This window comes from Phaethon lepturus, unplaced genomic scaffold (genome assembly GCF_000687285.1).
Source record: "Phaethon lepturus isolate BGI_N335 unplaced genomic scaffold, ASM68728v1 scaffold16804, whole genome shotgun sequence".
NCBI classification, from domain to species: Eukaryota; Metazoa; Chordata; class Aves; order Phaethontiformes; family Phaethontidae; genus Phaethon; species Phaethon lepturus.
The window spans coordinates 1,093-13,572 of record NW_010537145.1 but is presented as its reverse complement, the minus strand read 5'-3'; the positions used below and the strand labels follow the sequence as shown (position 1 = coordinate 13,572).

At 42.3% G+C, this 12,480-nt stretch overlaps 1 protein-coding gene across 4 annotated transcripts in view; it reads left to right on the top strand.

The window, feature by feature from the left end:
• DEPDC5 (DEP domain containing 5) overlaps positions 1-12,480 on the top strand; it is a 47,179-nt gene extending 34,699 nt beyond the window's left edge. For all 4 annotated transcript variants that reach the window (XM_010286399.1, XM_010286398.1, XM_010286397.1 and 1 more), the window contains 10 exons: positions 252-403; positions 1,187-1,264; positions 1,693-1,825; positions 2,666-2,774; positions 3,065-3,289; positions 7,284-7,453; positions 8,504-8,675; positions 9,711-9,771; positions 10,830-10,912; positions 11,806-12,480. In XM_010286399.1, the coding sequence (XP_010284701.1) occupies positions 252-403; positions 1,187-1,264; positions 1,693-1,825; positions 2,666-2,774; positions 3,065-3,289; positions 7,284-7,453; positions 8,504-8,675; positions 9,711-9,771; positions 10,830-10,912; positions 11,806-12,101 (1,479 nt within the window). In that variant the 3' untranslated portion in view covers positions 12,102-12,480. The remainder of the gene's footprint in view (positions 1-251; positions 404-1,186; positions 1,265-1,692; positions 1,826-2,665; positions 2,775-3,064; positions 3,290-7,283; positions 7,454-8,503; positions 8,676-9,710; positions 9,772-10,829; positions 10,913-11,805) is intronic.

The window sequence follows — 12,480 nt, the reverse complement described above, 5'->3', positions numbered from 1 at the left end:
AACACAGTTGTTGCTGGGTTGGTGATCTTTATCTTTACTGAAGTCTGAATTTTGTGTTTGTCAGTAGCTTTGTAGTGATACCAAAAGTAACACTGTATTTATCCTTCCTGCGTATGCTTGTGCTTGCCTTATAGTATTGCTTGTTGTTAACTAATTTGAGCTGAGGTACAGATGATGTGGGGAGGAGAGAAAATGGGAAATGGATTACGTCATAAATTTCATAAAGATGTTGCTGTGTTTACTCCTTGCAGGTCTCTATAGATCAATCAGTTTCTTCAACCTCAGATGGCAACACATTGATAAACACAGGGCAGTTACCTGATAGGGGCAACACGCAGCTCTTGGGAACTTCCCAGAATGTTGCAGACCAAGGATATACCACAGCTGGCGCTGCAGAGGCAGGGTAAGAAAAGCACAGCAGTGCTATATGGCAGTTCTGTTCAGTTACATTCCCCTTTCTGGTTGTAAGGAATGGGCACTTAAACAGGAACCTGAGAACAAGATGTGCTGTGTCTGTCAGCACTAGAACGCACTTGTCACAAGACCTTACTGCAGCATTTCTGCATGCAGAAAGAGTGGTAGTAAAATAAGCCTTGCAACCCAGTTTTCCAGAATTAAATGAACATGAAGCCTGATTTCTCCACCCACTAAAAGAGCTTCATTATTCAAGAAATGAAGAACGAAGAAATTCCATTTTTGAAACCTGTTAGCATAAAACCAGGCTTTGAATAGACATCTGTCTTCTGTCTGTTTTAACAAAGGAGGACCCTGCAGGTCTAATTAGATTAAGTAGGTTGATGAAATCCAAGATGTTCTAACCTGGAGGTGAGACACCAGGGGAAAGCGACTTTAAAAATAAACTATATTAGCACTCGTTTCCTGTGGTTGTATATTACGGTAAAAAAAAAAAAAAGAGCCAATGTCTAAATGTTTGCTCTCAGTTGCTCCTGAGTACGGCTGTATGTATTATAGTGTGCATTGGGTCAATATAGCAACGACCTCGTTACCTCAGAGGGAAAATACTGGTCTGATGCTTTTAGTTGTCCTTCTTGAGATGAAAAAGAAGATAATTGTGGCAAAGTCATTGTTAGGAAGAGAAGAGAGAGCATTTTTCTTAAATGTACGTATTTGAACAAATCTGGCAGCTTCCTTGATTTTTTTGAACATGCTTCTATTTACTTCCCAGCTCTCAGCAGTGTTCAGCAAGTACGCTGACTTCCTCCTCCACCTTGATAGAGATTCTTGAAGCCATGAAACACCCCACGTAAGTTTTTAATATAAATATGCTTAACATCTGTCTAGTTTTCTAAGAGGACATGAGGCATGGAGTCACTCAAAGGAGAGCTGCATGTCAGCTGTGGAAGACTCTTAAGCTTCCTTTTGTTACTCAATTCCAATCTCTCAAAGACGGAATTTTATAGAAATTGAGGTACAAGTACTGCTGCAGAGACTTAGAATTGCAGAATCTTGTCAAAGCAAGAATTCTCAGTAAGACACTAAAGTGCTGTCAATGTCAGCTCTTCATACTGTTATCAGAAGCTAGTGATATGTCACTCTGGGGGCATTATGATACACATTCTTGTTGTGTATCTTTATCCCCCTTTTTTTTTTCCCAGCAGTAGTTTTTGTCTTTGTCACTTAGAAGAGCTATCACTCAGTCCATGTTAACATGTGTGACTTGCTGTGATTCAGCACAGGGATCCAGCTGCTCTCTGAACAGAAGGGCCTCTCTCCATCCTGTTTCATCAGTGCAGAAGTTGTACACTGGCTGGTGAATAATGTGGAAGGTGTGCAAACCCAAGCTATGGCGATTGACATAATGCAGGTAAGAGAACTGTCAAGGGGTATATGGAGGGCCAGATACCTTATTCTGTGAAGAAAGTAGAATTGTAGAGGATAATTTCTGTTTCTTATTAAAATCATCTTATTGGTAGGTATTGAAAACAGTGTTCAATAGAATATGAGGTAATGATGACATTTCTTTGATTCCCTATCACAAAACAGCAAGATATTCTTCAGGAGTAAATATATATTATTTTTTCCACTGGTATATGACAGTTCTGTGTATAACCTCCAATTAGCGAGTAGTTACCAAGAACTTTCTCCATTGTGTTAGAATTATGAGGCACTACAGTGTGATTTGGTTTGAGGTCTAGCTTTGCCTTTTCTTCTGATAATTACTTCATGAAGTTTTATTAAAAACAGCATATGACCTCTCTTTTATGGATGCTGAAGTATACATACTTTATGCAAGATACACTGCTTGTGTTCATTAATTTTTTTCTTCCCTGTTGAACTGTGTCAGGGGCAGAAGGTTGGAAACGTTTTGGAGTTCATTCCTCTGCTGAGATCCCATATCAATTAACAGAGAACCTAGAATGTTTCTAAACTCTTACCTTCCTATAAAACCAGAGCAGAGTAAGGGAGGAACGCAGACATCTGCAGAAAGGTCAAATGCAATTTCTCAGGGAGATAAGGACTTGCTACATTTACTGAATATCAAGAGGTACCACTGCTGATATTCTCGTTAGGCACATACCTGGACAAAAAGATGTCAAGAAAAAGAAAATTATTTCCTCATGTTCTCTAGCAACCTTTTTATGTAACTGGAAGAGTGACTTGTCCTCTTTTATCGTGTTTGCTCTGTTCTCTTTTTTTTGTTCAGAAAATGCTAGAAGAGCAGCTTATTGTCCACGCATCTGGAGAAGCTTTACGAACCTTTATTTATGGCTTTTATTTTTACAAGATTGTTGTGGACAAGGAACCAGACCGAGGTCAGCATTGTGTTATTACAAGACTTTCCTCATTATCCCTTTGCATAATCACTAGTTGTACTTGATTATTATGGGTGCTGCAGCAGAAATGCAGTCTGGGAGCAAACAAAACCTGCTCTAGAGAGTCAAAGTAACTCAGCCTTTCTGTTTTTAAGAAAAAAAAAAAAAAAGATTGCAGATAACATAACCCCTTCCTTCTTCCCCTTTTTCAGAAAGAACTGTGTCTCTCTCTTGGTCTTGGAATACTTCTTTCTAACTGCCATCTGTCCTTCCCCTTGCTTTTTGTTCAGTGGGCATGCAGCAGTCTGCTATGTGGCACACAGCTGCTATGGATGACTTCTCCGCCTTCCAGAGGAAATGGTTTGAGGTGGCATTTGTGGCAGAAGAGCTCCTGCACTCGGAAATCCCAGCGTTTTTCCTGCCCTGGCTGCCCAGCCGCCCAGCCTCCTATGCAAGTAGGCACAGTTCCTTTAGCCGCAGTTTCGGAGGACGGAGCCAGGCAGCTGCACTATTAGGTAGATGCACAGCACAGGTGACAGCTGGGGAAGTTCATGGGGGTAGTTTGAAGGGGGAAGAGCAGCCAGCCAAGGGTATGATCTCACGTGGACCAGCAATAAAGCTGCACATTTCATGCTGGCCTTACACGTGTCTTGCACATGGACTTGTTAGCATATGCTGGAGGTGTGTTTCACTGGCTGAGCGGGCAATTTTTGCTTCTGAGTAGCAGAATACAGTAAAAAGCATTTTTTAAATATTCCTTGTTCCTCAATGTCCCCTCCATGTCATCCTCTAGAATTCAGAGAGGAAAATAATGACTTTGTCTCCTTGTGGATCAAGAGATGTTCTTTACAACCTGGCATGAGCACAGAGGGATAAGTTGTGAGAACAGCAGAGCAACCAAACCGTACCTAAAGTGACATGCTTAATTGTTTCTTAATGGCAAAAGCCACAGTGAGATTCAGATGTGTTAAGAGAAGTTTTCTGTGATGGGCTGGAGGCTTCTCAGCTAATCTGAATCACGTATAGCCTTATATTAAAGTCTGGGAAGCCCAGCTACAAATGATCCCTGCAGTGTGGAAGCAGCAGGGTTTGTGTACGGAAGATCTTGCTGCTGTGCAAGATACCAATATAATATCTAAAGTTCTGTAATGTGTGAAGTATAACACTGACTACCACTAACAGCCTGTGAAACATACTGGCTGCATGATTGACTGTGTTGCTTTGTCAGCTTTTTGTTGCATTTCCAGGCCAGCCTGAGTCACTTGCTTTTGTTCGTCTTTCCCTGTTTAAAATTACAAGAAAAATCATTGCTATGGAACTGCAACTTCAGATTTATTTAGATGCATCTTTTAAAGGCCTATCAATTAAGGGTAAAAAGAAAATTCTGCTGTTCTCCTGTTCCATATATTTGACATTCTGAAGAGAAATGACTTACTGCTGGTGCAGTATCTCTTAAACCTGAAGTTCCAGTAATCTGTGTGTATTTCTGAAAGCCTTGTTTGAAGAGGAACAGCATCAGAAATGGGAAAGTGTTAAGGATAGGAAATCTGAACTAATGGTTAATCCCCTGTAGCCAACATATGCAGTATATTTTTCCCTGTCACACAATAAATCTGTTGCCTTGGCTAGTATACAACCTTATTAGCTCAATGATTGGCCAGAGCGGAAGCCTGAACGTAGGCTGGCGTGAAAGTATTGTGAAGGCTGGAGGTGCTTGGGCCATGTCCTGTTCCTGCTTTGATCTCTTACTCACTATTTAGCCCGAGAAAACCACTTCACTTTTCTACATCTGTCCTCTTTTGTGAGATGGGAAGAGTGAGACTCAGTAAGCTTGCACCTGGGGAAACAGGCAATGAAAAAAAGGGTGCTTTAGTGCCCTTCTCGCCTCTTCTTTAACACCAGACAGGGGAGAGTGTATTCCCTCAGCATGTGATGTAGTTACATACCTGTGTAGCCCTGCTTTTTCATTTCAGTTGGAATTATGTCCGTTCTGCTGTTTAACTAATTTGCAATCCTTGGATGAATGAAAAATGCCTCCAGATTGCTCACATGCAGTCTGATTATTCCAGGAATAATAGTTTCTTGGAGAAAAACCCAGTGTAGAACTTTTTTCTTACAAAGGAACTAGTTTAATTGATGTTTCTGTGCTGTCCCTCTTCTAAACAGTATTTAAAAAAAACAACTTTACCAGTTCATCTGAGGCAAGAAGCTTTACTAAACCCAGATGACCTCTGGTCCACGTGACTTCATTTGTTCCTCTCTTGGCTTTGATTTGGTTGTGGTTTTTATTTCTTCCCCTCCCCACCTTCCCTAAATGTCAGGCTGTGACATAAAATTGCATGCAAACATTGGGAGCTCTGGAACAAGCTCCACGTGTCTCTAAAATCTTTATCCCTCCCAATTGCCCTATCACTTGCCCGGTGATTGTCCCCTTTCCCTTCCCAGTGGAAGCCTGACCTGTGATATACCTAATCTTGTCCCTTTTGATTTATAGCACTGCATGCACTACCAATTGTAGTCATGTATGTAGTATAGTCTGTGACTGGAGAATAACCTGCCTGCTCCTCCCCGATTTACTCAGTAAATCGTTAGTTAAATACTCAGTGGTACAAGACAATTGGGAAGCAGGTGAGTCCTCTTAAAATCAGATCTATGGAAGCCAGAGTTTATTCTATTAAAATTAAGTTGGTTTTAATCTGAAGCTTCTAAATTCAGACACATGGATATTTCTCATCAGTTTTTAAGATCCCTTTGATTAGCTCACCTGGTTGGACTGTGTTCCTGTTGCTTTGCCTGTGAATTACAGCTGCAGGCAATGTGGCGAGAGAAGCTTCAGTCCTAATGGAGAGTCTGCATTATTTGGAAAAAGGAACTGTCTGAGGGAGCAGGGAGCTCATTCTTCACCGTGTGCTAGTTTGGACACTCTGGACTGTGGTGTTATCACTGACCTCTTGGCTAATGACCAACACGTACCTGACTGGGCCGCTTCCGCTTTACAGCTTACGGGGTGTTGTTTTCCGACGTACTTTGTTACAAAACTGGCACCCGGGTTCATACGTTGTTACAAAACTGGCACCATAGCCTTCTAACCACAAGCATTGCGTTCACAGTGATATTCCACTGAAAAGGAGCAAGAAAAAGAAAATCACGAGATACTGGTCTGTCTGACAATACTGGACCAACTCAGAAATTGCAGATGATACATTTCACAAAGACAAAAATGGATCGTATTTACAAAACAAAATTGGGTGATGTTCTTCCATCTTCATTGGTTTTTTCTTTTGTTTTGTTTTGTTCCTAAGCTGCAGTAATAGCAATATAAAGGATTTTCTTAGAACCTTGAAAACTGTCTCCAGCTGACTTGCAGTAGAAGTAAAGGTGGGAACTTTCCATCTACCTTGAGGAAGAACTTCAACCTCTTTTTTTTTTTAACACCATTAAGCCATTAAATTAGAAGGTCATTTAGAAGCTGGCCATATAAAAGGGTGCACACCTTCCTCTACTTAAGCAAGAAATAACAGTATCCATCCCTCATGCATCATGAAAAAAAAAAAAGCAAAGGTTTTTTAACAGGAGTATTGCAGCTCTTTGCTTTGTGTAAATTTTTAACATTAAAGTTAAATTATGTATTTGCCTAAAGAAAAGTTGAAAGTGACAACATGGTTCTTAGCAGGACTTTGGTCTCAGAGTCAGGAGATCTGGGCTTTACCCCTGGCCGTGCGGTTGGCTGTATGACACCAGCCGGGTCACTTCCACTTCTGTGCTTCTCTTCCTCTCTTGCCTGATACCTGAGATTTTCTTTCACTGGGATGCTGGGGTGTAAGGCACAAGGGGAGCTGGATCTTGGGCGCTATCCCAGCGCTTATTGCAAAGCAGTAGAAGGTATTGCAGTGATCCTAACGCTGCTGCGTGAGTCTTGGCTGACTTTTCATGCCGTTACAAAAAAGTGTTGGATGCGCAGTTTTAGCAATGCGGTACTGTGGGATATTGGTACGGGGTTAAAGAAACAAGAAGTTTAACTTCTAACCTTCTTTAGCTGTGGAAAGTCCTGGAATGCTCCTGCCCTGTGTAACAGCGCCCTGTGTAACAGCACCCTGCTGTGATTTCTGGTGGGGGCATATAGAAATATTAAAACCAATTTGGAATGTCTTTGGTATGAAGGAGCTGATGTTGTCTAGCCATATTTAATTATGGCACCGGTTGCTTATTGATTAGCTGCTTGACTCTTGGTTCTGTCTCTGACAGAACATTTCAGCAGCTGAAATGTTTTTTGACTGCTTGGGGAGGTAATTCTGTAGCACAGATCCCCGGTTCGAGTAATACTTCACATTTTTTGTCTTCTGTCATCTGGATGAGCAGCATTCTGCTAGCCCAAAAATATCTGGGGAGGAGTGGGAAGAACAAATTCATTTCAGATAGCTTGTCTTGTTTCTTCTGTTCTCTTCATCTTGTCTCCCGCCCTCTCTTTAACGCATCTTTTAAATATACCCCTATTCCTTGCCTGCGTAGCTGCCACAGTGCCTGAGCAACGGACAGTGACGCTTGATGTGGATGTGAATAACCGCACTGACCGTTTGGAGTGGTGCAGTTGTTATTACCATGGCAATTTCTCCCTGAACGCTGCCTTTGAAATTAAGTTACACTGGATGGCAGTGACTGCAGCTGTTCTTTTTGAGATGGTAAGAGTCCTGGTGTTCTGTGTGGCCACAGCGATGCCTGTCTGGCCTCTGTATCCCTTATGCTACTGGGGACACTGTCATGTGAAGTTGATGGGAAGTACTAGGGGAGAGACAGTGGGTTGGATCTGCCCTTATTTCCATAAGTAATTTTTGCTGATGGTCATTAGCATTGCTGCATGTGGTCATCATTTATCATGCTATCTATAGTCATTCTGTCTGTGGGATAGTGTTCTGCTTTTCGTGGGTTTCATGCACAGTATGCAGAGATCAGTACAGGTCAAGGTGATATTTAAGTCCCCCTTAGGCAAATCTTAAACCCTGAGCTGGGTCTTTGGAAAGGAATCTATTTCATGTTGCATTTCTTCTCTCCCTGAACCTAAAAACTGTAAATCTCAGTGGAATTGCTTTCATGACAGGGTTTTTCCAGGCTATGTGTTCTTCCTGTTTAGCAACGCTTTTTAGCTTTAAAAAAAAAAAAAAAAAAAAAACACAAAAAAAAAAAAAAAAACAACAACAAAAAAACCCCACCCCAAAAAACCCCAACCAAACAAAAAAAACCCCCCAAAAAACCCCAAACCCCTCATGCAAGCAGTTTGTGCCATTTTTTGCTTAATTTTTAGATTTATTTTGTTTCATTTTCCCTTTTGTAACCTGTAAAACTCAAATTATTCAGCACCAGGTTTTACCCCACCCAGCCAAAAAGCACTTGGTGATTGTTTTTGCTTTTACTTAAAATCTATTGCACTGTTCCAGTAAAGCAGCAGTGCTTAGCCACTGATGATAAGTAGGCTGAATCAGTTCCTGAAAAATGTCCTATTTTAAAGTGCTTTCTGATTGATGTGGCACTTAAAAAAGAAAAGCCTGATGTCTTGTGCTTGTACTGCGTTGCTTACAAGGACGCCTGTGTGCTTGCCATGCAAAGCAAGCTGAGCCTGTGAGGAATTGAGCATGTCTCATCTATTCTCAGGGAATGAATTGCTCATATATACATACGTGCCCTTCTTCAGTTTGATATATGTTGTATGATTCGTTGTTTGAATCTTTTCTCAGGTTCAGGGTTGGCATCGGAAAGCCACGTCCTGTGGTTTCTTGCTAGTTCCGGTCTTGGAAGGACCCTTTGCGTTGCCCAGTTACTTATACGGAGACCCACTTCGAGCTCAGTTGTTCATCCCACTCAATGTTAGCTGCTTGTTGAAGGAGGGTAGTGAGCATTTGTTTGATGGTAAGAAATGTCCTTTGTTTTACCCCCGGTATACTTTTCTGCAAGCAGGGCCCATCTAGCACATAGCTGATGTGAAGAGCCTCGTTTACCAGACGTGCATTAGCTGGATGAAGGGCCTGTTTTCACATCTCGGGAGGGTGGTGCTCAGAGGGAGCCGTGCTGGCAGGCTCATCAGCATGCAACAGTGTATGAAGTTGGCAGCAAGGAGTGCCAAGGCACAGGAAAGGTTGTCTCCCAAGTGATCTTTTTTGCCATAACGTTGCATGCCATTCTAGAGCCTATGTCAAGCAGTTACTGTGTTTGACATGGTGTTATACTCTAAGAGTCTGTTTTGCTGGTAGCCCCTGCCCACAGCTGCTCTGCATTTGTATCCTGCATTTGTTTATTCTCCCCCTCAGTGCGATAGGCTTTCAGGACTGCCATCCTCTTTTTTTGCTACCATGGTTACATTCATGGTAAGAGTGTTTGTACATGAGATTAAGAGCTAGAAACTGCAGTCTCTTTTTCTGCAGTGTGACCTCGCCCTTTTGAGTGACGTTGTTGTGGTAAGTCTGAGGTGGAAGCTCAAAGATCAGAGAACTCTGTCCCTGTGCAGAGAGAGGCAAAATTGCATTGTGAGAAGGGACAATTAGCAAAAGGCTCTGTTCTAAAATAGTAAAGACGATAGTTTTCTTTATTTTCATTAACCCTTGATCCAATGTCCAGGTGTAAATGTAAAACAGTTAGTGACAGATCCATATGCTGTGAGGTTACTGTAGCCCCACTGACTTTCAGAGCAGTCTGTGGTGATACACAGCAGCCCACTCTCCTTCCTTACCCCCTCCCAAACACCCCATTATGTTCCCCTCCTTCATCTTGCGAGACACAAAAGTGAAGTTCAAGGATGAATCTGCTACTGGAGTGTACAAGACACATCTCTAATAATGTCTAGGGAAACCAGAGTGCACACAGGTCTTCTGAGGAAAACTGAAGTCTTGAAAAAGAAGGAAATAAAGCAGCTTTACTAAGCAATTGTTACCTCTTTCTTTGTTTCAGGCTTCGAACCAGAAACATACTGGGACCGTATGCATCTCCTCCAGGAAGCAATAGCATACAGGTATGTATGGAGCAGAATGTCTGAAGGGTTCCTATCTCCTCGGATAACGCAGGATGAAGACCTGTGCTGAACAGCCACTCCTGAGTTATGTGGGTTCTGTGCCGTCTGCCTCTCTGAAGTCTGCTTGCAAATTATTAGACTAAAATATCAGTAGAATGCTTGGAGGTGGTTCTGTAGGTGCAAGGGGCAGGTAGGTAGTGTTTCAACCTTTCGCTCATTAGCAAAGCATTCTCTCCTCCTAGGGACAGCATTGGCTTTGGAAGGTGCCCTGTTATTCTAAGTTAGAAGCAAATAGACTGTAAATAGATTTCTTTCTGAGAAGGGATGGTTGTTTCCTTCATGTGTACTTAACACCGTCTTGAACTGGATGACAACCGATGATTGACAATAGGCAGGAGACTGGGATGTGAGCTGTACGTAGGAGGTTGGGCCCAGTTTAAGAAGGAATTTTTGGAAACTTGAATACTACCTAGCCTTACCCTTTTGCTTGAGCTGCCAGTTTGCTTCGCGGTGTTGCTGCCAAGGTTTTTTTCACAATAGAGAGACTACCTTTTTTAATTGCCAAGCTAAAGAGCTTGGAAATAAGCTTTCATTAGCTTAGAAAGCAGAAGAGGAACAAGTATTCTCCAAACAGCAAAGAACTGTCAGGTGAGCCACTTGAACTTCTGCGTGGCATATTGTCCAGCATGAAAAAAATGATGTTACATCTTAAAACATACCCAGGGAATGTCTGTCTTGACTATTGCTCTGCCCTCATTTGTGTGGAGCTGCCCCATTTTGTCAGAAACTGCTCAGTGCCCTCCCAAACTGAGCTACTGGCGCTCTTGTTTTCGGCACGAGTTAGGACAGAGATCAGTATGGAGTTAAAAGCTTTCACACTGTGCCTAGCAGGGGCAGAGAATATTTGGCCAAAGAAAAGGGAGCTTTTGTGATAGTGGAAGGTTTTTCCTGGTGTCCCTGCCTTGGGCTGGAGGAATCCTAGCTGGAGTGGCTCTTTTTATCTTTTTCTTTTTCCTTTTTTTTTTTTTCTTTTTTCTCCCTGGTGTTTGTTTCTCCAGATTTGGTTTTGTGCAAGATAAATACTCGGCCTCTGCATTCAACTTCCCAGCTGAGAACAAGCCCCAGTATATCCATGTCACAGGTGAGCAATATTTGGCAGGCATTGGGGCAAGGAGGAGGCTACTATAAACAGAAGAACCATTTTACATGCAGTTTGTGTTTTGTGTCAGCAATGTTGGTCCTCATTATGTCCCTAGTCAGATGACAAATAGCTGAATCAGCCAACACAAACCGGAAAACTGGAGAGGCAGTAGGAAAAGCACAAAGTGTTGCTGCTAATCAGTGGCATTGGTTTGAAATCTTGCTTTATAGTGTCTCTGAAACTTTTCTTTCCAGGAGATGGAGAAATAAAAAAAAATAAGGCAGAGCTTATTCCAAGTGCAGTGTAAATGTGTATCTAGAAGCTAGAAGGAGGGAAAAGTGTTGGGACAAGTCAGTGCTCTGTTCTCATGCTTAAGGTCAGTTGTAGATGCATCTCTACCGTATGTGGTCCACCCTGTGTGGGAGATAGCTAAAGCATTTAGCATCCACTTGCTTTCGTTGCTGTTCTTCATAGATGTTGGTGATCTATCAGCATGTCCGTCTAAGCTCCATGCATGGCATACTAGAGTAAAATAACTTGGTATGTTCAGACGGATTGCTGAGACGTGAAAACAATGACAGGAAGAGAGTTTTTGGAAAATTGCAGAAGAGAATGGAAATTGATGTAATTAGAAAGATGGATCAGAGCCTACAGCTTTGCTTCATCCCCTTCTACAAAGAGAAAGGCAAGACTAAGTGTTCTCTCTCCCAGTGTTGTTGTTTGCAGGAAGTAGCATGTAAAAGTGAAGGAGGAAAAGTGTATCCCATTTTATCTTGCTAAAAGGCAATTAAATGAAACTCAGTCCAGGTTCCTTTTCAGAATTTAACATGTTCAGCTACCTGTTATAGGGACTTAGGTCTGCCCGAGACTGAAGTCGTGTCTGTTTCCTCCAGGGACGGTGTTTTTGCAGCTACCATATTCCAAGCGGAAATTTTCTTGTGGTCAGCAGCGACGCCGGCGCAACTCCACTAGCTCCACTAACCAGAACATGTTTTGTGAAGAGCGCATTGGCTACAATTGGGCCTACAACACCATGCTGACGAAAACGTGGCGGTCCAGTGCCACTGGGGATGAGAAGTTTGCTGATCGGTTGCTGAAGGACTTTACAGACTTTTGCTGGAACAAAGATAGCCGGCTTGTTTTGTTCTGGACTGATTGTCTAGATAAGATGCATGCTAGTGCTCCATGAAATAGGCTTGTATCTCTTAGGGAGACGGCTAAGAAGCTTACCTTGTGGCAAGGAAGTGGAGGCAAATGATGACTGGAGAAGAGCCTCTCTGTTAGATTCATCTTGAGGCCCTAAGAGGACCTGATCAGTATTGCTGTTGATATTCAACAGAATTTGATTAAGCTCTTGGAAAAAGAACCTGAGCTCTTGGCTTGCCAATATCTGTCACCTGACCTCAGCTTGGTTTCAAGTAGCTGCAGTCCTTGATTGCCAAAACTTCAGTTAGAGCAGAGGTAAAGGAGGGAGAGTGCAAATGGCTTTCAAGGGCAGTTAGATTTGGCACAGTGTGAAGGTAGCAGCTTACGATTGTTGGAAACGATTGGTGCCGTTTGCATCTGGT